General features: G+C 47.6%; 1 protein-coding gene across 5 annotated transcripts in view; it reads right to left on the bottom strand.

Annotated features, from left to right (window-relative positions):
* CEP192 (centrosomal protein 192) overlaps positions 1–25,291 on the bottom strand; it is a 126,049-nt gene that overhangs the window by 74,026 nt on the left and 26,732 nt on the right. For all 5 annotated transcript variants that reach the window (XM_076074020.1, XM_032971203.2, XM_032971205.2 and 2 more), the window contains 12 exons: positions 24,223–24,383; positions 20,399–20,669; positions 19,928–20,077; positions 19,526–19,590; positions 18,268–18,549; positions 16,555–16,726; positions 15,728–15,867; positions 13,110–14,247; positions 9,469–9,613; positions 6,970–7,162; positions 5,697–6,297; positions 5,220–5,386 (listed from right to left, as the gene is read on the bottom strand). In XM_076074020.1, coding sequence (XP_075930135.1) covers positions 5,220–5,386; positions 5,697–6,297; positions 6,970–7,162; positions 9,469–9,613; positions 13,110–14,247; positions 15,728–15,867; positions 16,555–16,726; positions 18,268–18,549; positions 19,526–19,590; positions 19,928–20,077; positions 20,399–20,669; positions 24,223–24,383 — 3,485 coding nt within the window. The remainder of the gene's footprint in view (positions 1–5,219; positions 5,387–5,696; positions 6,298–6,969; positions 7,163–9,468; positions 9,614–13,109; positions 14,248–15,727; positions 15,868–16,554; positions 16,727–18,267; positions 18,550–19,525; positions 19,591–19,927; positions 20,078–20,398; positions 20,670–24,222; positions 24,384–25,291) is intronic.

Below are 25,291 nucleotides of genomic sequence, written 5' to 3'. Positions count from 1 at the left end.
GGAGGGGGGAGACGAATTTTTTTTTGTGCTGTCTGAAAGCCACTGTAAGCGTAAACAATCAATTAAGACCTGAAATGGTTTATCAAATCTTTCCAATGATTGCTAAGCCAGAATCCATCTTCTCGGTTGAAATTGTCTCTGTGCTTGTATATGTGGATAGCCTCATGAACGAATCTCTCATGGTAGCCAGATGGCTTACATATAACAATGATCTGCCACGGCCGAGGTGTTGGTCCTACCGTGTTTAAGGTCTGCTTTGTGTTCACGAATGTGGTCCGAGACATGGCGTTTGGTTTCTCCAATGTAACTACTACCACAGAGGCCACTTAGTTTGTAGACACCAGGGTACTGTATGTCCAGAATCAATGCTGTCCACGTGCCCCCCGAGGTGCCCCCTAGGCCCCCGGCCCCCACTGGGGTCCAGTCACGTGTCCAGCCGGGGTCACAGAGAGTGCCACTGCCTCACACCACCCTCGTGGCCTCCCGAGTCCAGAACCGGCCCTGACGTCATTCCCGCCTCCAGCCGGGATGACGTCATGTGTGTGTGTAGACCCGCGTGGTCATGACGCTCCCCCACATAGTGACGTCACACTTGTGCGTGTGTACACAGTAGTGATGCTATCATCACTTCACATGTAGACAATATGACTGCCTCTTCAGCTGCCACTATATCGACCAAATGTAAGGACAACTTGATTTCCAAATTCAACCGCCTCTCCAACAAGAAATCGGACCCACACACCGAAAAGCTAGACGTTAACAAAGTCGTTATTAATCGCAGTAACAGTTCTATTTCTGATGGTCTGAAAACCGTTTTAGCTAAAGGACTAAACTTTGCAGTCACACTTAGACACATACCAGTTAATGATATCATTGCCCATGTCGACGTGGCACTCAAGGGCCTGGGTCACATCGCTGCAGACGTAGCAAGATCTGAAATCGCTGCAACCCTCAAAAACGCTAAGATGCCAGCTAGCAACATCAGCAAAGATGAGCGCTTTGAAATATCTCAATTAAAAAAGAGGGATGACATTGTCATTCTCTCAGCCGACAAGGGCAATGCAACTGTCATCATGGACAAAATACAATATAACAACAAAATTCAGGAACTACTCAACGATGGCAGCTACACCAAAATAAGAAGAGACCCCACCAACAGCCTCGTTACTAAAACCAACAAAATAATTTATGATTCAACAGCATGAATTGACCAAACCAAACAGTTCTCGTTGAAACCTTCTGCGGCTAGGCCACCGAGACTATATGGCCTTCCAAAGATACATAAAGAAGATACAGCCCTTCGTCCCATCGTCTCTACTATCAACTCCCCCACCTACAAACTGGCTCGTTTTCTGTCTGAAATCCTGCGGTCTTTTACTGGAAAAAACACCTCTGCGGTACTAAACTCTACTCACCTGGTTTTGACAATTAAGGGTATTTCCCTGTCCCCAGACGACCTGCTTGCCAGTTTTGGTGGTTTCCCTATTCACCAAAGTTCCTGTACCTGACACCATCGCAATCATTGAAGACTTGGTTCATCAAGGACTGCATACTGATGTACCCCCCCTGGTGAGACACTGCTTCACCAACACATACTTCACCTGGAATGGAACTTTCTACAAACAAACTGAGGGCACCCCAATGGGCTCCCCCCTATCTCCGGTTGTAGCCAACGTTTTCATGGAGAAATTTGAAACTGACGCCATCCAGACTGCCACTCGTCGCCCGACCTCATGGAAGAGGTGCGTCGATGACACTTTTATCATCTAGCCACATGGCCGGCCTGCTCTAGACCAATTCCTCGAACACATCAATTCCATATACCCAGCCATCAGATTTACCATGGAAGTCGAAAAAGATGGCAAGCTACCCTTTTTGGATGTCCTAATTAAAAGGAGACCTGATGGTTCAATGAGCCACTCTGTCTACAGGAAAGCTACCCATACAGATGCTTACTTGAAGCCGGATTCCCACCACCATCCATCCCAGAAGAACTCCCTCATCAAGACTCTATACCATAGAGCCCAATGCATTTCCGACCAGGAACACATTGCTAGTGAACTCAAGCATGTACACCAAGCTCTCAAGGCTAATGGTTACTCCAACTACACAATCCGCAAAGCCATTCAAAAACATCAACATTACCCTACATTGCAGGGGTCACAAAAAAGATCTCCAAAATCCTGAATAAACACAAGATCCAGGTCCGATTCAACACAGTACATAAAATCCTTGATCTGGTTCCGTCTGCAAAAGATGTGGTTCCAGACATACAGTACTCGGGCGTCTACAAACTAAGTTGCCTCTTTGGAAGCAGTTACATTGGAAAAGCTAGACAACATATCTTGGACCGCATCCGTGAACATAAAGCAGACTTAAAACACGGTAGGACGAACACCTCAGCCGTGGCAGATCACTGTTATAATTCAGTGGGCTCACATGACATTGACTTCTCCAAGACGGAGGTTCTCTGCAAGCCACCTGGCTATCATGAGAGATTCGTTCATGAGGATATCCACATATACAAACACAGAGACAATTTCAACTGAGAAGATGGATTCCGCCTTAGTAACCATTGGAAAGACGTTATAAACCATTTCGGTTCTTGATTGATTGTATTTTACGGTGACTTTCAGACCGCAGTCCATTCGCTAGCACTGCCTCTTAGTACATTTCACACGACGGTCAGTAGTATAGTTTATAGCATTTTGTATAATAATAATAATAAATAGTATAACAGTGTAATGTTTAACATAATTCATAAAGCAATATATAGTACCGTAATTGTATAGTGAATATACAGCAGTGTGGTATACAGTAGAATAATACATAGTGTAATACTACAAGTCTAATATTTTATAGTCTAAAGTATAGGGTAGTGTATAGTAACGCATTGTATAATTCAAGGGTGGGATTTGTCTATGGATACGATATTATACAATGTAGTTTAGATTGGAAGGTATAATATTGTATTGTATAGTAGTCCAGTTTATAGCATAATTATAACGCAACACAGGACAGAGCAGCGCACCGTGGCCGTTTCCTCCTCTACCCCCCCTCCTCCGTTCCGAACATAGATGGACTCGTCCGTCTGAACAAAGCTCGTCGCTCTCCGTGGTGTTAATCCCTCATACTAACATCATGCTAATCCCCCAGTTACATGCTAATTTACTGTTTATATGTTAATTCCTCTCCCCCCTCCTCCGTTCCGTACATAGATGGACTCGTCCGTCTGAACAAAGCTCGTCGCTCTCCGTGGTGCTAATCCCTCACACCAACATCATGCTAATCCCCCAGTTACATGCTAATTTATATGTAAACTCCTCTCCCCCCTTCTCTGGTCCGAGTTCGTCGCTCTCCGTGGTGCTCATCCCTCACACGAACATCATGCCAATCTCCCAGTTACATGCTAATTTATATGTAAACTCCTTTGTCAAGGCGCTCTGTTCCTCCCACACAGCTTAAAAGACATTTCCAAGCTTGGCAGGGTTCACTCAAGCGCTGTCTTCCGGACAGTCCTGTTTCTTCACCTGAGGAAGGCTACTTTTGTAGTGGCCGAAACGTCGTGAGAATTTCATTGTTATTATTTTTATTATTTTATCTCCATTCTACATGACTTTACCGAAAGAACCAAGAAAGATGGATCTTTAACGTCCGTCGTGAAGTGGACAGTGTGTATTTTATGGTCAATACACCAGCAGCAATAACCAGGGTGACCTGCTGGAATCAAACTGTGAACCCTCTGCAAAAAGTAGCGAACACACTACAGCTGGGCCACGTTACAGCCCCATAACAACAACAAAGGCCGTTCACCAGTAAGTGGCGGTGATGCCACCACGGCGCTTGTGCCACGCATGGTGTACTTTGAGGCCACGGTGAGTGTCGAAGACCCGCTGGTAGGAGATTGTGAAACAGACCCAGGTACCATGGGGTTGACTGACTGAGATGACTAACAGATGCACCAACTGTGCGCCCCAATGTGCTTCACTTGTTTTTTATGTCCTCCACGGAGGCAGATCTTGATACTGCTATTAGCAGTCATCGGCAAGTCCAATCAGCTCAACATCCTTCTGTACCGCATGAGTTCATCTCTTCTCTACCACGTGCTACGCCCATTTAGCCCCATCTGTCTGGGCATGCGGTGGCTGGGCATGCGGGCTACATGACTCAGCCAATGCAGACCCACTTGCCGGAGGATGTCACGGATGGGAATGCGTCCAGATCTTTCAAGAAACTGTGCACTCTGAACAGAATCTAGTCTGGTTAAACCCAGGATGGATCGTAGGCAGGCTAGCCTAAATGTTTCAAACCGGCGCAGATGTTACTTTAGAGCAGGGGTGGGGAACCTTTTTTCTGCCAAGGGCCATTTTGATATATATAACATCATTCGCAGGCCATACAAAATTATCAACTTAAAAAATAGCGTGTTATATTGGGTCAAACATTTAATTAACTCACCCCTAATGTGATGGCTGGAACTGCTTCTCTTTGGTGAGGCGTGTGATGTTAGCTGGTATTGATGATGTTGCTACTCGCAACTGCTTTTCCAGGTTTGCTCCTATATTTATTGAATTTCGAGTCCCGCCTGCGGTTGCCTTGGCAGGGCCAGTGTAAATGATTTTGCGGGCCTTATACGGCCCGCGGGCCGGACGTTCTCCACCCCTGGTTTAGAGGGCTCCACTTTTTCCAAACAAAGCTAAGAGAGGGCATAACTGTAGTCGAGAACACCCAGAGCTGTATGGAGTAACAGTGTTACGTAGCTGATGAAAAGATAATGCCGCTCGACTGAATCGGAGTGAGACTTCAGCTGCCAAACCGAAGCTGGTCATAAGCACACTGCCCAAGTATGGAAACTTCTGCACTGCCTCCACAACTGCCCCATCACTTATGAGTTGAGGGAGGGGGGTGTTTGATGATACATAATACCCAGGCAGGTGCCTTTGTTTTTTTGGGAATGATAATAAGGCCCCATCTCTTAGTAGCACGCTCCAGGTCCAGCAGTAGCGTCTCCAACTCAGAGTGGGCAGTAATCACCAGATCATCCAAATACCAATGGTTGACCAATAGGGAGCCATCCCTTGACTGGTACATCCATGGAAAATATCGTCAAAGAATGTAAATTTGGCCTATCTATTGCACCAGCTGCCCTATCCTCCACCTCTGGCCGAGAACGTCGTCCTCATGCCACGCACCTTCTCGCACCACACACCACCTCGTACCTTCTCGCCGTCGATGGAGGTACTCAACAGGCACAGCGACACCTGCAGCCAGCGCTCAGTGGGGTTGTAAACGTTGAGCGATGTCTGTGCCGCGATGCCCACGCAACACGCATTGGGGAAGCCCAGCTCCTCCGGCACCAGCACGCGGCACGGTGTCGCCCCGAGGTCTGCATGGACATGGCTGTTTAGTACACATTTGGTGATTCACCCCCATAGCAATTCAGCCATCACAATTCGGGATGTAATTCTATTCAAGAATCAATTCGTATTATTGTCTCATAATACCCACCCGTTTGTATTATTTCAGATTTTATCTTGCTTGTACAGCTACCTCCACTCCACATACACAATTTTATCCACGAAGCGAGAGCATAACCATTTTAATTCATAAATCAAGACATTGTCACATGCCCAGTCTTGACCATAGGTGATACCAGATGCCTCGCACACACAGGTTGCAATTATATCTCTGCTCACCCAGCATGTGCACCAATCCAGAATGAGTTCCCGGAAGCAGCCCGTGTTGCGCCCCCTGAAGGATTCCGGCGAGTGCCGGCATGCTGTACAGTCCGGACCTCGCGGCGGTGCAGCTCACCGCTGGCACCGTACTCATGAATCCCGCCGTCGGAAAGGCAGCCCGGGTGACGCTGGCGACGCAGTGCAGGTGGCACGAGGACGGAAGCGGCACGGTGGGCGCCGGCGGCACGGTGGGGGCCGGCGGCACCGTGTAGTGCGGCGTGGCCAGCGCGCCGGGATAGTCGGCTGTGATGTTGTTCGTCAGGTAGCGCTGCACCAGCGCCGCCGAGGACATCAGAGACTGCGCCGTGAGCAGCGTCGGGGCGGCGTTGGACGCCGGGACTCGGAGAGGGGCTGCCAGTTGCCCGGGGTCTGTAACTCTGTCGGGTGGCAACTGGATGGTGCCGGAACTGGCAAGATGATGGTAGGAGGTGGTGGAGGAGAGCTGCAGGGTTTGGCGAGGGCTGTGCTGTAGCTCGACTCCGCTGGACGCGGGGGTCAGGGTAGCATCCAGGTCTGGCGTGGGGCTGGCCGACACAATGGTCGTGCTGAGTTCATCACACTGCGGAGCACATACGCACGCACGCACATGGGTGGAAGGCCAGGTACTGTTAGCGCCAACTCATATGGAGACTTATCCTTTATGTTGTGGTCTAGGCATTCTGCACTGCAGACTCAGTGCATGTCTACAAGTACTCCCTTAAATTTTGTCCCTTTTACTCTGCCTATAACGCTCTCTTTCCATCTTACCATACACTCACCATCTCCCTGTCCACTCACCATCACCTCTTCTCCCAGCATGTGTTCCTAATCTTTGTACAGCATTTTGTGATGCAGTCACATTTGGATACTTAATACTCCAATTTGTACTGAAGTGCTCTGGAGGCAGGGTTGGTGAATTCTATTAATTCCTCTCAGCCTCAGACATCAAGAGATCCCACATCATCAGCTGACCCACAAAACCCACGTTGGAGGCATTAGGACACGTTCTCCACTATAAAAAAACAAAACATCTGGGATACTGTATTTGCAGTGGTGTACAAACACGAAAAATACTCGTGTTCTTCAATAACAATGCCCAAAAGAGTAATATTTATAAAACAGGTGAGGTGTCAGGAAATGGCCCATGTTCTCCACTGTGAAGAAGGGCCATTGCAACAACATTACCCGTTATATCAGTTTCCATCTTTAGGGTACTGTTATTGAAGAATGTGCTGCAGTGATCAAGCCTCACCTTGGTGGTCGAGATGGGATGCTGGGGGAAGCAGATGCTGTTCTGTAGGGTGCTGTCACCTTCAGACAGGTACGTGAGGCGGCTGAGGCTCGGGTCACACGGGGAGGTAGGGGACGCATGGCCGACGGCCCCGTTCACGCTTGGAGTGGCGCACGGCACAGACGTCCCACTGGCCCGGTCGTCACGCACGACGCTGCGCACGCACAGCCATGTACACAACACCAGAGCATACCTGGCATCACACGCGCTACTACATACTATTACCACACAATGACACATACTGGAGGGATGCAATGCTAAGCAGAATGGACTTGCAATCTCCCAGTCCAATTTCCCACCCAGCACGGCAGTTGAAACCATGAGCTGGATTCATAAATCCTCCCCTACCCATGACTGCCCACTCAGCAGTATTCATGGACACACGACAGTTAATCGATCTGCAGGTCACATGTGCGGTGGAGCAAAGTGTGGGTACTTCCACCTCTTAGAAAATGTCTGGCTAGCATGAAAGAGCAGGCCAAATACGCTCTCGAGGGCCTCTATTGAGCTCCTTCTAGTTGAGGCAGTTCTGCCAGTAGTGGCATGAGCAAGCAAATGACAGGGCTGCGCCTTTAACCGCTTGCCAAAAACTGGGGCCGTACATTCAGTGCCCAGGAGATGCAATGAATTGTTACGATTAAGGGTCATGGTTTGATGAAATAAATATATTTTTTGTCTCATTTGTACCATCTCCTTTGCATTATTTCTCATTTCTTCTGCCTGGATTTCACAATTGCGTTCGCCTCGTTAACCTATATGTAAATAAGAGTATTTAACTTTCATAAATATAGATTGAATCTAGATTTGAAGCTTTCGTGACTGCAGGAATCCATACTCTCTGGTTCTTTCGGTAAAGTCACGTAGGTATAAAATGAAATAAAAATAAATCACGACGTTTCGATTGCAACACAAGCAATCATCAGGTGGGAAAACCACAGCAGGATTCCATGTGTATATCATGAGCATATTAAAGTGTTTAAATCATTAAATGATACATCACTCCATACCTTCAGCATACACAATTCAGTAAACCCTTGCGATGCGCCAGTTCTGGTTTAGCGAATTTTGCATATATTAGCGAGTGACTAAATGTATGCCAATTCCTTATTCGCGACCCCCCCGGACTCCAGTATTCACAAGTGTACGTAGCACCATGCCACCGGCATTGCGAAGATTAGGCAAGCTCCCTCGGCTGCCTACTTTGTCCTTAATCTCGCAGTAATCCCGCTCTGAACTCACTGTTGTGCATTTTTACTTTATACTACTGTAATAAAGTATTTCCACGACGATGCTTGTTGGGTGCTTCTTTATTCACAACGGTACAGCACAGCTTCACTTCCCCTCCCGCTGGTCCCACTCTCCCAACCCGTGGACGAGGTGCCTCTCTCTCTCCGCGTTCCCGCGAGGCTCACTCCACTCTCCGGCCTCGCCGCTGGCTGATGGTGTGCTGGAAGCGGAGGCGAGCTTCGAGGGAAGATCCGCCACGTGGCCCGTGGCGAGGAGGAGAGGGGCAGCACCGCCGTCCGGAACCCAGGCTTCCACACCGGCCTCGAACCTTCCCCTCGCTCTCCCTTATATCTCCCTCGGCGAAGCTAAGCCCCGCCTCTGGCCACACCCCCTCGGGGAACCTTCCGAACGTCTCACCGGCCCGATCATATCCCCCTCTCGGATTGGATCCCGATCACATCATCGTGCCCGCACTCGTTACCCTCTGGTATCCCCTGGATGGCGCTCCCTCATTACACTGCTTACAGTCGACTTGTTTATACGTTTTGGTATAAACGAGTCGACTGTGAGGTCCATTAAAAAGAACGCGAATGCAATCAGGGAAAGTGTTGTGGCTAGCACTCCCCAGAGTGCTAAAATAACAACTCTGCATTGTTATCAAACACCAGCATCTACCGATGAGTCATCCTCCTGAATTCCTCACCATCACCACCATCTCCATCTTTGTCAATCATCATTATCAAAGGTAATAAAAAAAACACATTGTTCTGTATATTTTTTGTCTTCGTCATTGTTATTTAACATTTAGCATTTACCCCGTGTTCACTCGTACCAGGAACTAAACCCCATTAGAACAAGGTTTCTGCATACGCAAATTCTGCATTCGCAAGCGTTTTCAAGAACACGGAGAGGGTTTTCAAGAGGGGGTTTACTGTACTAAGCATGACAAAACCATATGGTACCACACTAGACAGTACTACACATGATAACCAAGTACACAATGTGGCATCACACAAAACAACACCACACACAAGACAACACCACATGAAAACAAACACGACGCGATACACGCACAACACCACACACGAAACACCACACATGGTGGTGAGGACAGAGGAGGAAATACCTTGGTGGCAGTAGGGATGATGGTTGTGACGCTGATGGTGGTGGATGCGTTGCAGCAAACGGTGGAAATGAAGGCAATGGTGATATCGATGGTGAATTGAGCTTTACCTTGGGGCGGTGCTGGTGGTGGTAGAGTTGCTGGTGTCAGATCCCTGGCCTGGCGACGAGTGAGACAGCGGTGACGTGGACGGGCGGAACAGAAAAGTCTCCTCGGGCTGCCCTTCCCGTGGCTCGCTTGATCCCAAGTTGTGCTCTGCCAAGCACGCCATTAGCAGGGATGAGCACACCTCAAGCACGTGTACACACTGCTGGAAGAGGGCCTCCCCTTAGCTGCTGGTCAGTGGGTTGGCGAAGGCAAGGAGCATAAATGTGGGAGCATAGAATCTAAGTACATTGAATTTTGTTGCACAGCCCTCTATTGACCACCATAGAGCAGTCCCGCAGCCACCTTTGACAAACTTGGCATGCAAGGTGGTCACCCATCCAAGTATTATCCAGGCTGAGATAAAATCAATCATTTGATCGTTTAGTGATGTTGTGCCGTGATGCTGTGGTGCTCAAGCAGCAATCGTCCCAGTAGAGGATCACAGACAGTGCTTGTGCAATGTTTGACGCCGATTCAGTCTGTGGTTTTGAATACTGATGATGTTTGAAAAGATTTGTCTGACCAATATAACATGACATCCCTTTAACTACTGGCTATCAAATTCAAGACCTACTTAATGAATGTAGCGACACAAAAAAATTAAAGAGATCCCACTAACAGCCTCGTTACAGAAACGAACAGTATCACTGACTCAGCTTAATTAATTGAACAGACCAAACTGTTTTCATTAAAACCTTCTGCTGCTAGACCACCCAGATTATATGTCTTACCAAAAATCCATAAAGAAGGAACACCCCTTCGTCCCATCGTCTCCACCATTGGCTCACCCACCTGCAAACTGGCCTGTTATCTGTCTGAGACAAGGCCATAATTATAATATATACTGGGGGGGGGGACAACCCCCCTCTCCAATATATTGCTATAAAATAAATTTCTGTTTATATGATTGTGGTTATGGTTGTACTTGATTAATCCCTAATCTCTGCCATTACATACAATGAAATAAGAAAAGGTAAAAAAACAGCAATGTAATACAATACACTATTAGACATTGTAAAAAATAAATAAAAAGTCCATCCTATGTGTTAGTGAATTTTTTTTATATTTTAGGCAGGAAATTCGTTTTCAAATTAAGATTTTTTTTTTCTGGGGGGGGGGGAACCCGGACCCCCTGGAAGATTTGGTCCCGCCCAATGTTGACTCCATGGCTACAGCCTTGGTCTGAGACCTTGCAGCCATTCACTGGTAAGACCACCTCTTCTGTACTTAACTCAGCTCACCTGGCATCGTCAATAAAAGACATCTCACTGTCCCCAGGCGATTTGTTCGTTAGTTTCGATGTAGTTTCTTTGTTCACCAAAGTTCCTGTGCCCGATACCATTGCAATCATTGAAGATTTGGTCCAACAAGGATTTAATACTGATGTAGCGGCCCTGGTGAGACACTCCCTCACCAATACATACTTCACCTGGAATAGAACATTCTACAAACAAACTGAAGGCCCCTAATGGGTTCTCCCTTATCTCTGGTTGTAGTCAATATTTTCATGGAAAAATTTGAGACGGATGCCATCCAGGCATCCACTCTATGCCCGTCCTTTTGGAAGAGGTACGTGGATGACACGTTTGTCATCTGGCCACATGGCCGACAGACTCTGAAGCAATTCCTCAACCACATCAATTCCATACACCCAGCCATCAAATTCACCATGGAGGTAGAAAAAGATTGCATGCTACCTTTCTTGGATGTCCTAATAAAAAAGAGACCAGATGGCTCAATGAGCCATTCTGTCTACAGGAAAGTAACCCAGACTGACGCCTACCTAAAACCTGATTCCCACCACCATCCATCCCAGAAGAATTCCCTCATCAAAACGCTAAACCATGGAGCTCAATGTATCTCTGACCATGAACACGTAGTGAACTAAAACACGTACACCAAGCTCTCAAGGCGAATGGATATTCTGACTACATAATCCGCAAAGCCATCACCCCAACCGTGAGGAAGGAGCCATCTGAGGATCCAATCAAAACCATCACCTTGCCATACATAGCAGGTGTAACCAAAAAGATTTCCAAAATCATGAACAAACACAAGATCCAGGTCCGATTTAACAAAGTACATACCTGTGAAGGATAAGATTCCTGGCGTCTACAAACTAAGCTGTATACGCGGCAGCAGTTACATTGGGGAAACTAAGCGACATGTCTTGGACCGTGTTCATGAACATAAGGCAGATCTGAAACACGGTAGAACCAATACTTCTGCCGTGGCCGATAATTATTTTAATGTGGCTGGCTCACACGACGATGGTACTTTGCAAGCCTACTGGCTATCAACAAAGATTCGTTCATGAAGCCATATATACAGACAATTTCAACCGAGAGGATGGTTATAAACTCAGCAATCACTGAAAATATGTTATCAACCACTTTGGATCATGACTTGATTTGTGTTTTCTTGTCAACCTCCACCGTCAGCAGTGTGGGTGTGTGGAGCAAGGTGCAATGATTGCCTGGAGGCCCTTTTGGTGGAGACCCACTAACTGCTTAGTTGATTCCTACATTAACATTAGCTGCCCCGCCCATGCTACTGACACACTTGGGCTAAGCCTATCTCTAATCCTTTAGATGATGACAGGCACTTGCGTTGCGATTGAAACGTCATGGGTTACATTTTTATTTGATTTTGATTTATTCAGGTTAGGACCAGGCTACAGTCTACATTATAGACTGCCAGTACGCTCAGTTTAATAACCATTGCTACAGTCTACATCATAGACTGCCAATACGCTCACCAGCTTAAAAACCAGGTTACAGTCTACATTAGAGACTGCCAGTACACTCACCAAACTTAATAACCAGGCTACAGTCTACATCATAGACTGCCAGTACACTCACTACGATTTAGAACCAGGCTACTGTCTACATTAGTGGTTTTTTGTTTTGTATATTTTTATTTACTTTATTTTTTATTTTTCTATTTACGTGAATTTACTGAAATAACCCAAGAATGACATCCCTCTAACCAGGTGGATTGAGTAAAATATTTGAATATTGAACACAATGGAAGGATTTTGAAAACTATTGAGATGTGACTAAAATATGTCTCTGATCACTTAGTGATAACAGGAAGATGTATCTGATCGCTGGGAAAAGACAGGAAGATTTCTCTAAATATATGTTAAATAATTTGGCACTGCTGGCACAAAATCAAATACCTATGCTCTGAAGACGATTTAGAACCTGTAATGGAAGGGTAAAAAAAAAATTGTTTTATGTGCAGAGTTTTATCTCATCACGTACATTGGCTTCGAAAAGCAGGGACTCAATTCCCAATTCACTTCCTTAATGCAGCACGGGACTGCAGCCAGGAAGTAAATGGCATCCGTATGGTTTCCACAAACACCATTAGATGTGTATGCAAAGATCTCGCGATGAGCACTGTGAAGGTGTGTGGACTATGTTGGACAAGTGCTGCCCGCAAGGATATCTCTTTGAACATATGTATGTATGGTGAACTTCTTTCGCACCATACGTTGCCAACCGTGCTGATCGGAGATATGGGGGAAGGACAACAAACCAAACACAAACTAAACTGGTTACATGGATCACGAAGAGAAGACTGAAAATACGTCTCTGACCGGTGGAATTCCCCGCTGTCCGGACGTCTCTCTGGAGGACGTTCCTCTCCCCCTTGTGGCTCCAGGTCCCATCTTGCTGCGTGCGTGAGTGACCTCCGGTGCCAGCGAGCGGCTGCTCAACTCCAATCGTAGCCCCTGGCACCAACGAGTTCCCCCCCAGGCTCCCCGTGCGCTCCCCGGCCTTCTCCCTCTTCGCCTTTGTCTTAGCCCCCGACGCTCGTCTGCTTGCCGAAACCTTAGACTCCTTCTGCCGCAGGTCCGATGACCTCGCCGACCGCTCACTCGTGCTGGGCTTCTCCGCTCGTGCCTCAGCGCCAACCATCGAGCCTCGAGCTGACACCGGCAGTGGAACATCTGTGGGACCGGCGCCTCGGCTCCGTCTCTCACGTGTGTCGCCTGGTCGGGCGACCCGGCTCGGCGGCTGCGACGTCAGCGTCTTATCTCCTGGCTCAAGGGCAGGGATGGCGGTCGAGCGGTCGGGGGCGATGACGGCGGCGGTGGTTGCGAAGGTGGCATGTTTGGCGGTGGCGAAGTTCACGCTGCCCCGCTCCTCCTTCGTGCTTTCATTGCCGTCGTCGTAGAGCGATACCTGCTTGAGGTACTTCTCCAAGTCGAAGGTGTGCTCCAGCATGCGACTCTCCTCCCCCAGCACGCTGCCACCGCTGGCGCCAAACACGGACGCGCACCATGCAGACACGGACAGAGGCTCGTCCGTTAGAGACGCTGCCGCCGACGCTTCGCAAACGGCCCCAAACGGGGACAGGATGAGCGGTAATTCTGGTGTCACCGATTTCAAAGCATCCGCACCATCATCAGGAGCTTGTGAGCCGGAGCCGGCATCTTGCTCTCTGGGTTTCACACCCGACGGTGCCACCGATGACGATGAAGACATTGATGATGGTGGTGGTGGTACCGTGAGATTTTCACGGGGTTCAACGGAAAGCAGCTGCCTCGAGCCCGGTGCCAGGGGACCCTGGGTGGGACTGGTGACCGCTCCAGGCGGCTGGGCCCGGTGGCCCTTGTTTGAAAGATGCATGATCATGGCCGCAAGCTGCATGGGGTCAGCGTTCAAAGACGCATTGGCGATGGCCGATGCGATGCTGCTGATGTGTAGCACAGATTCTTCAGGGTGGGTGGCCTACACAGACAGAGAGGATGAAAATATTCTTAAGCCCAGTCACAGTCACTTATAAACTCCATCTATAATTTCAATTACAAACTCCAACCTTCATGATAATCTAACCATGAACTCGGACTTAGAGCCCAACCCATAATTCCTCAACCAAAACACAACAGTTAACTTCAATGATAACCACAATCTTAACCATAACCTAACTGTAAACAATATCCAAGGAATATTTTCTCTCCTATCAAAACACAGCACGAAATCAGAGGCCTGTGACACTCATGCTTATCCCAAACCTGAATCGTATCATATAACATACAAAGGACTCTCAACGCCACAAAAAAACTCTTGACAACAGCTGTCAATCCTTATTCTAACCGCTGACCTATAATCCCAACTACAATCCACCCTAAACCCCAACATGAAATCAAAACCACAACCCATGTCAAGGCCAAGCTTACAAACCTACCCTAAAACATCTCTTCCCAGTGTAGCACTGCTTTCCGTTTTGAATTAATCATTGTAAACTGTACATCAATTCAAATCTGTCCCCCTGGATATCTGGAGAGACCATCACTGGCCTGTATTCATCCTAAATGTCCTCTTCAAAAAAGTCACCAAATTACCTAAAGGACCATTCATTTCCCATCTCCCGTAGCCTCAGAAGTGCCTCCAGATTCTGATTGAAAATTACATTTCTTAAAACTCTGTTTGGTTACAAGTCTTTCCGTGTTGCTGCTGCACGTTTCTGGAACACCCTTGCCACTCATATCCCTTCACTATCCATTTTTTTGGGCGCCACAGTGGAAAGATGTTAACTACCTTGCCTGGTATATAGGAGGTTGTGGGTTCGATCCCGACCCTGATGCCTGTATATTTGGAGTTTGCATGTTCTCCCCGTGGTCACATGGATTTTTCTCCATGTGCTCCGGTTTTTTCCCTCCACATTTAGAAACATGATTTTTAGAGTATTTGGCTGTTACAAATTTCCATGTGATAAACCACTTTGTTAAGCAATTATTAAGGGCCAGGTAACCTCTGAAAATTAGATGTATAGCCCAGTGGGCCAAGCCTGGTAAAATTAAAAAAATTGTTTCGTTTATTGTGTTCCTATTTTATCTGAATGCAAAGTTCACTTGCGTCTGTACCCAATGTTTTCTGGCACCTCTTGCTCTCACATTGTTTAGTTTTTTTCAACTGTTAAATCCCTCGCGTTTGTTTGTTGCGCAATATTCCTTGAGAAACCTGTCGTCGTTCTTTGCACTTTTTATGTTTTTGTAATTTGAGCAGCTGTGTGCTCATGCACCACAGATATCCCTTATTAAATAGCCAGCCAATTGGCAAAATGGAATCATCCGTGTAACAAATCAAATCAACTCAAACGCTGATAAACTCAAACACAACTCAAACAATAACCGAAATTTTAACCTCTAACACCAATCACAACTCTAACCCTCGCCCAATGACTGTGTTTCCCCCCCCCCCGTCTCACCGCTCCATCCCCCTTCTGTCCTTGCTCGCGCCCAGACGCGCCACGCCGCCCGGCCTCCTTACTCGACGGTGTTGGAGCCGGCGACAAAAGCACCGTCTGCGACGGTATAGGCGCCGGTGACACCGCCTCCTCCACCGATACTGAGCACAGAAGAATGATGAGGGTTGAGTGCAGCTGTTGTTGAGAGGCTTTCCTCTGGCAGTGTGAAGGACGCCTTAAGAGATAGATGATTGCTAAAATCAAAACTCCTCTTAAGCCTGGATCGCACGTAGGCGATGTCTGTTACCGACACCATCGAAAGGTCAAATGACTTGCGCTTGGAATCAGCGGTGGAAATTTCACACTCGCACGACAGTGGGCAGCCCCCCACTTTCAGGACAACAATACTTTAAGAGTGGTATACAATTGATCGACCCCAGAAGAAAGATGAATTGGGATTGCAAGTTAAGGGTCTAAACAGAGCCACCTGGTCGGTTACATACACGAGTGACAAAAATAATAAGCAATTTTAGACGATTTGTTCATCCAAGAAATCCTCACCTAATGTCCATATACTTTTTCAGGTCTGCAAATCCATGAACTTCGTAACTTGTTTCATATGAATACACAGCCAATTACCATGTTTGAATTTCCTCAGTGCACTGCAGTCTCATTCAGACAAGTTAATTTTGTCTTATCAATCAAGTCAGGATTGAATCTTTGGTGGGGAGTCAGTCATTGTCATGCTGGATGATTTTTGTCCACTCGCTGTCATCATTCACTTCAAATAATTCACACTGTCGATGATTAATTTAATCACCGATTCTGTCAACAAAATGAACACTGACCGGGAAACAAGGTGAGCTGTGCGCCATCTCCACTGTCCCCGCCGTCGTCCGGCCCATCCTGCAGCGTTCGCTCGGCGGTGGCGTCTGAGCAGCAGGACGACGCGTCCGACATGCGGAGCAGCGCAAATGGCGCTCGCCTCTCGGGGGACACGATGTCATAGCCAAATGACGGCTACGGGAGTACGGACAGACGCACAGACACGGAGTGTAAACATGGTCAGCAACAACTGCCATTCGCCACTAAGTGGTGGTAATGTCACCATGGCGCTTGTGCCAGGCTATGTGCACGTTAAGGCCACGTGAAGTGTCGAATGCCCACTGGCAGGTCAGTGATGGGACAGACCCAGGTGCCATGGGTCGACTGACTGAGATGACTGGTAGATGCACTACCTGTGCCCTTCTACTGTACCAACTTGTAAAATTTTAGCCACCTGGTGCTCCGTTTGTTGTTGTGAGCGTCGCTCCTCTGCCCTCGAAGTCATATTGGGCAGTCTGCGCATAAACACCACCCACCCTCTCAGCATTTCGCTTGGGAGATAATTTCTGCTTCGTGCTTTTCCTCATGTTAGACTCTGGATCGCCTTCTGTACTTCAACAGATGACACTTCAGCCACACTCACAGGGGGTGGCACCGTAACCTCAGCAGGATCATCCCCACTTTGCCGCGTGATGTTTTCCAGGCTGAGGGATTCCCCCCCCCACCACCGACCTCACAGAAATGTCGGACATCAGATCATCATTTTTTCCCCTAATGATGGTGATAGGTGTGGCACTACAAGTAACTTTTTGGATGGAATTAAAGAGTGATTTGTGATCGAGGGCTCCCGGAGGCAGACTCCATCTCCTTAGCAACCCGCGATCACCACCCAGCCTTGCAGCGCCGTACGGCTCTACGAACCCGCATTTTCTAACGTGGGATAATATAGATGGTGAGAGTGGATTCAGTCTCCTGGTTCTGCCAAAGTCCCCTCGGGGCCTCCGGCACAAGCTTCGTTTTACATTTTTACGTAGTTTAGTGATAAATAATAGAAATAGGGTCACACACACACGTGGACCGTAAACAGGGTCACACACAGACACGGGCCATAAATAGGGTCACACACAAACACATAGAAACATGGACGCACAGAAGCAGATACACTGAAGCGACAATTTTAATTATTATTTCCAGCCCTTCATAAATTCACTTCCGGATGAAGGTCTCCTCACACCATTTCAGTCATTGGGGTTGTTTGACAATACTTGACCACATTGGTCAGTGTGAATTGGTGAAGAATGTGGGGAAGGGCAGGAAATTAAACTTCCATCACCATGTCCATAGTGCAGTGTGTACTAATGCCTGCGTTCCACCCCTTAAACCAGGAACAGACTAGGAGTTCCAAATAGATTTGGTGGGCCACGCATTAACATATACCTTAGTCACTTTTATCAGTAAAGAGGCCGTTGCCGTGCCAGAAGTGCCTGAGCGTGCTAGCCTAGATGGTGTTGTCAGGTCGAAAGCACGCGTCTAGGACCAGAATACATTATTAGTGTGATCAAGATGCTGGCAGTGTCAGATAAAAATCATTTGCAGGAAAGTTCAACGTGGCAGGCCTCAACTGACTGTGGGCCGTAAAGCTCCCTACGTCTACCTAAGAAGCCACATTAATCAAAACCGTAATTGAAACGTGCCAGTCAGCAGCACCTCCACTCTCTGCCCCTGCCGGCACTCACCCTCATGGAGGACGGCGCATTGCCCCAGAGCGAGCCCAGCGCCTCTGAACGCTGGCGGATGAACGTGCCAAGCGAGAGTCGCATGTAGGCGTCGCCCTCCTCTTCGTTGCCACTGCCGTCTGGTGCCAGCGAGGCCCGCAGCTGCATGTGGCTGTCGGGCAGCAGGCGCCATGACGAGTCGCCCATGCCCAGTGTCACATCGGCCAACGTCGCCGCAGCTGCTGTGATATCGCCAACACTATCGGCGGTGGTCGGCACCGTCGCCCCCTCGCACGTCTCTAGCTGCAGGCACCACCGCAACAAGTGGCGGTTAAAGGATGACGCAACCCAGACCAAAATAAAAAAAACTCTACCCAAGAATTATACGGGTCGCGGATTAAACCCTGCTTGCGAACAAATGAATTAAGTATGTTTACGCAAGCTGGTATATATAATGAGCAGCTCTTCACTTACTGATGGTTAGTTACTGTAAACGTGTAAACAAGTTAACCGTTTGCCAATTACTTTAAGTTGCCCCGGTGTTGGCACCACGTAGCATTGACGAGCGCCGCGCCTGGCGCCTGACATTGCGCGCTGTGCCTTGCCGGGAATCCACACCGCAGTGCCACTGCTGCTGCTGCTTCCCCCGTGGGTCAGTCAATCTCCAATTTAATTCACACACTTCGCTTCTCCCCCTTCAACTCCACTGGCTTCCCGTTTACTACACCGCTGTCTTTTCAAATACCTTACACTGGTCTATACATCTCTCCATGGCCTTGCCCCACCTTATCTCATCTCTCTCATCTCCTTCCATATCCCCTCCTCTTCGTTCCCAATCTAATTTGTCTCCCTCTGTCCCTCCTTCTCCCTGTGCACAATCTCGTTTGATTCTTCTCCCTGCTTGCACCCCTTCAATGGAATCAACTTCCCCTATAAATTAAGCAGTCCCCCCTCCTTAACCTCCTTCCGTTCCTCATTTAAAGCCTCACCTCTTCTCCATTGCCCATTCCCTTCCTCTTCCCTCCCCTCGCCCCTTCACTCTGTCCCGTCCCCCCCCCCGTAGCGCTTTCGTGACTCCCATGTGCCCTCTGTTGCAGTCACTCATTCCTCGGCCCTTGCACACCCCCAATTTTTACTACTTTTTAAACTATGTTAAGCGCCTTGAGCTAAGGCGCTCTATATATATAAAATTAGACAAGACGTGCTACAACTCCCCCATATCACTCAATGCCAAAAGAAAATATAAGCGTATAACTGTAGCGACACAACGAGACGATACCTGCGTAAAAGGGTTCTCCTTGAGGAAGGCCTCCTCATCAGCGTTCATGAGTGCAGCCACATCATCTGCTCGTGAAGACAGTGGGGTCAGTGGTGGATCTCCAGGCACTGAGACACCGCAGTATTGTGTTGCTACATTTCATGTGCTCACTCACTGATCCACCCTATATCATGATGGTACAATCCAAATGCTCACTCACCGAAATAACCCCATAACGTCATGGTACATTCAACGTACTCACTCATCAATCCACCCTATATAGAGATGGTACATCTCCGATCCGCACACCTCCGATTAGCATGGTTAGCTATGTATGTAAGTTCAACACACCTACATACACTCCGTGTGCCCATTCACTGATCCACCCTATTCAGAGTTGGTACATTGCATGTGCCTACTCACTGCCAGAGATGAAGTCGCCGTCATTGGAGGTGGCGTGAGCAAGGCCCCCGTACGTGTCTGTGAGCGTGTCCAGCGGCGTGAAGAATGCCAGGTCAGTCACCCACTCGCCTCGTTCGTCCTGGTAGACTACGCCCGGACACACATCTGGGCCTGCAACCACAAGGACAAGGGAGCCCCCTCTACATCACCACTACTCGTACTCAATGCGTGTACAAAATCAATGGTACATAGACTGTTGGGACAAGTGCTGTTATGGAGTGCCTGTGAAAGCCAGCACGACACAGTGGGGTGGTGTGGTGAGCACCATATCTGAGTTCCTTTGGCTCCCCAGCGCTGGTGCTTACCCATCGCAACCAGGATTTCATTTAAGGCCGAGTTGACAAATGCACACAGAGCACAAACATCCAGGAGACAAACACACATGCAGCACTCCCGTGTTTTGCCTGCATACCCGACCACACTTGTACTCACCCCCGTGTGCCTGCTCCTCTTTAATCCTGGTCCAGTCCCCCCCTCCCTGTGGTGGTCCGATGTCCGAGCGAAACAGCGACGTAGATGATACAGGTTCGACTTCCGTTACGTCTCCGCTCACTCGGCCACCGAGCCGCGCGGTGGAATTCGGCAGGAGGTACATGGAGTCGAGACCTTCCCCCTGGACCTCGTCGCTCTCATTGCTGTCGCGAGCCTCATCGCTGTCGTTCTCCCCCTCTGCCTCTCCTTCTCGCTCTCCGCACGCCAGCCGCTGCAGCATAATTCACACGTTAACCCCTCCCTGTTCCGAGACGTCTGCAAGTTGCAGGGTGGGTTCCCGTTTACTTAGAATCTCGAAACGCACAAGCGGTTCAGCATTCAATTTATTTAGAGGCGTAGCGCCGCTGTTTTTAAAGACATAGTACTCACCGCAGAAACTGCAGCAACACGACCGTACTCTATGATTGCTGGCGCCAAATTCTGCCATATGCCCTCCTGCATGGCCTTTCACTTCCAATTCCGTTCCGATGACGTATGTTTCGATGACGAAATGTAAGTCATCGGAATGGAATTAGAATAAGAATGATGTACAAATACGTACACATGTAATTAGAATGGGAAAGGGTTAACTGTGTTCGTTACAGTTGGGGTAGTGATAAGCACTTGGCCATTACAAGCCAATGGCACTACCAGGATTCATGGCTAGAGCTCGAAGTATGTGGGGAGGGACAAGGCAATTGCAGTGTAAGCCTCGTCTAAGTTAAACCCTCCATCAGGGGACCATGTTGAGTAAACAAAAATTATTTTTTTATTATAGCTGCGAGTGTTGCTTGGGTGTAGTACGAGTTGTCCAAATAATCCTAACCCTATCCGACCACCCACCAGTCGCAAACTTCTCACCGAACCTAACCCTAACCAACAAGGTAGGCAACCATCCACGAGTACGAACTCTCCCCCTGTAACCTTAACCCAGAACCCTCGGCCACACCTACAATGCCGAGAAAACGTTTGTGAACCCCAATGATAATTATGGAAATTCCATAGTTTTACCATGACAGCCTTCTTGAATCAAACCAGTCTTTTCTTAAATATCCAATAGGGTTTATATTAAACAATTCCATGTCTTTTGAAACAAAATGATGTACGAATTAAACAGACAATGAGTAATTAAGGTTCAGGGTATTGAAAAAGTAAGTAAACCTCTGATTTTGGGACCTCCTTTGCCAGTACTAAAATATGAGAATAGGTTTTCCCCTTTTGGCGTCCTCTGCTTTAACACCATTTGAGACGAGGCTCGAAAGAAAGCTGTCTATGGTGTGGACCAATCAGTTTCAAAGACAATGCATAAATTATCAGAGTATGTGTTTTGTTTGCATTCAGACATGATTCCTTGTAAAAGGTTTCAGCTTGGTGTTTTAACATCTTAACACCTATATTCTTAGTTTTTTCGGTAAAGTCACGTTGAAGAGAAACAACAAAATAACAAAATATATATAAAACAATAAAAAATTCTCACGACGTTTCGACCATAACACAAACGGTCATCATCAGGTGTGAAAACCAACGGCAAGACACATTTGAAAGAAGTGGTGGTTTGCATTTATTTATTTTTAAACTGTGTTTGTATTTATTTATTTTTTAAAAAAGTTAGCACCACGGGCAGCGATTTGGCAGTTTGTTTAGAAGGACGAGTCCATCTATGTTCTGAAAAAAGGAGGGGGGAGACGAAAAATTAATGTATGCTGTCTGAAAGCCACCGTAAGCGTGAACAATCAATTAAGACCTGACATAGTTTATCAAATCCTTCCAATGATTGCTAAGCCAGAATCCATCTTCTCGGTGAAATTGTCTCTGTGCTTGTATATGTGGATAGCCTCATGAACGAATCTCTCATGGTAGCCAGATGGCTTACAAAGAACCTCTGTCTTGGAGAAGTCAATGTCATGTGAGCCTACTGAATTATAACAATGATCTGCCACGGCCGAGGTTTTGGTCCTACCGTGTTTAAGGTCTGCTTTGTGTTCACGAATGTGGTCCCCTTTTTTATGTTGCCATAAAAAAGGGGAAAACCTATTCTCAAACCCCTACTCAGTCCGAAATGGGTTAAAACTAATTTCTAAGGATTTGGGGCACTACCAATCCACTGTTAGACAGATAGTCTACAAATGAAGAAAGTTCAAGACCAGAGTCATTTGACCTAGTAGAGGTCGTCCTACCAAAATCTCTCCAAGAACAAACTGGAAAATCATCAGTGAAGTCACAAAGAACCCCAGAGAAACATTCAAAGATCTGCATGTCTCAACTATCAGAAAAAGACTGAACAAAAATGGCATTCATGGAAGGATAAGCAAGGAGAAACCACTGCTCTCCAAAAAGAATATTGCTGCCCGTGTGAAGTTTGCCAAAGAGCACACAGATAACCCAGAAGACTTCTGGAACAATATTCTCTGGATAGACGAGTTAAAGGTAGAACGTTTTGGCCTCAATGAGAAATGTTATGTTTGGCAAAAACCAAACTCTGCTTTCGAACAGAAGAACCTCATCCAAACCGTGGGAATGTGACGGTTTGGAGATGCTTTGTTGCCTCAAGACCTGAACGGCTTGCCATCATTGACACAAACATGAAGTTTGCATTATATCAGAAGGTTCTAGAGAATGTCAGGCCATCTGTTCGTGAGCTGAAGCTGAACCGAAAATGGGTCTTGCAGCACAAAAATAATCCTGAACAGAAAAGCAGATCTACAAAAGAATGGCTGCAGAAGAAGAAATTCCATATTTTACAATGGCCTAGTCAAAATCCGGACCTAAACCCCATTGAAATGTTGTGGCAGGACCTGAAGCAAGCTGTCCATGTGGAGTGAACGACTTCCGACACACGTCTAGTAGGCTTCTTATTTATTAAGAGCACACAGGGCAATACACTTCGTAACTCGGCTACACCTAGGCTGTCCAAACACACAGCCCATCTCCGTTCCTGCGCTACGCTGGCTGGTTGACGAGCGTAGCGGCGGCGACGGAGCTGGTCTGGCAGAAGAACAGCCACGTGGTCGAAGACGAAGAGATGATGATGGCAGTAACGCAACCAGGACCCAGACCCCACACTACTATCTGCCTAGCGTGGCCAAGCTCCACCTCTGGCCACGCCCCCTTTCCAGAACCTTCGGGTTGGTTCCCGGAGCTTCTCGACTGACTCCGCCCTTGATCTTTATCCCAGATACGCCCCTTCATAATAAGACATTATGTAATGCAGCTATAACCGTAATTAGTCCTACAGGTCGGCAGGTGTCACCCTGTCATTACACATGCAAGGCAAACCTCAAATATCACCGAGTTGAAGGCGTTCTGTAAAGAGGAATGGGCCAAAATTCCGGAAACCCGATGTGAGAGACTGACCAACGGTTAAAGAAAATGCATAGTTGCAATCATTGCTGCTCAAGGATGTATCACCAGTTACTGAATCTAAAGGTTCACATACTTTTTCACATGTAGTTATTGATGTTGAATCGTTTGAGGATGAATAAATGTTTAAAGAGTACCATGTTTTTGTGTCATTCGATTAATCAGGTTATCTTAATCTATTATTAGGACTTAGATTAAGATCTAATAACATTTTAGGTTTGAAATATGTAAAATGTGAAAATCCTAAGGGGTTCACAATTTTTTCTTGGCACTGTACAAGAAGGTCCCACCAATAATATTGTTTTATCTTTTTAGTGGTGATGTTCGCATTGTTCATTTAGTTTCAAGTGGTGGAAAACCACCTCTGTCTCTACCCCAGGTATCTCCTTTGCCACTGCAAGCGTTGGGCCAGCCCCGGCCATCACCTGCGAGTGAAGCGATCCCCAGGGCGTGGCCTGCGTCCTCACTTCTCCCCCAGCCACGCTGCGCGTCAGCAGACAAGGTTCCGGCGGAGAGGTATCAACGCCCCAACCTCCGTTACCATCACCGTGTTCCCTCCCTCGTGCCTCGCCACTTTCTCCGCTCCCTGAACAACAAAACGCGTACAGCCCGGCCGTTAGCAGTGAGGTTTAATACCACAATGGGTTAAAACTAAAGAAGTGCGAGGCAGCAATGATCCCTCGGCCAGCAATGGAAATGTCGCATTCCGAATACAGGGGTCAGTTTTCCCTTAGTATGACCTCCGTCTTACCGAGGGGAAATGGACACCACTGGCTCAGATCTGTCAGTGCCAACCCAATGCTCATTCAATCAAGGGAAACGCTTCGACTTGGCTTTGAGTTGTAGCGCAATGTTCGCGGATGGCCTAGGCTGGTGAAACAGTGTTCATGTCCTCTGGAGCAGGGCTTCTTTTACTTTGGCCATGGCGACCCACTAAAGGTCTGCCGCCTTTCCATGTATACACCAGTCTTCTCCGTTCAAATACAAATCAAGTCAATGGCCAATGCGTGTGCCTCACTTTTGCGAAACTATACATCCAAGTGACAGATAGTGTCCCTCAATCAGAGCTCTATATCACCTGGGACAACAAAAATCCATCAGCCTTATAACCTTCACAAACTTTTGGGACAAGTGCTTTAGTGAGCACCTAAACGGTACACGAGGGGGTGTGTGGCCAGCACCACGCCCGACCGCCTTTGTCTTGCCAGTGGTGATGTTTACACACCGGCCGAGTCAACCTAGGAGAGGCCCAGGACTGTTTCAGATATTCGTCACTGGTGTTGGCTTGTGAATCGAACCCAGGTACATACCGCAGCACACCAACCTTTGCACTTCCATTCCCAACTGGGACAAAGATCCCCCGTATAGCCTTAACAGAATGTTGGGGCAAGTGCTGTTAGAGAGCACCTATGAAGGCCTACTGGGACACACACTTACACACACATCTCTCAATTCAATTCAGCAGTGTTTAGAATCACCCTGAATGTCTGTCGC

The sequence above is a fragment of the Petromyzon marinus genome, chromosome 45, assembly GCF_048934315.1.
Source record: "Petromyzon marinus isolate PM22_M1 ecotype Great Lakes invasive population chromosome 45, UKy_Petmar_22M1.pri1.0, whole genome shotgun sequence".
NCBI lineage: Eukaryota > Metazoa > Chordata > Hyperoartia > Petromyzontiformes > Petromyzontidae > Petromyzon > Petromyzon marinus.
Note: the sequence above shows the minus strand (reverse complement) of the source record. Positions and strands in the feature narration are given on the sequence as shown.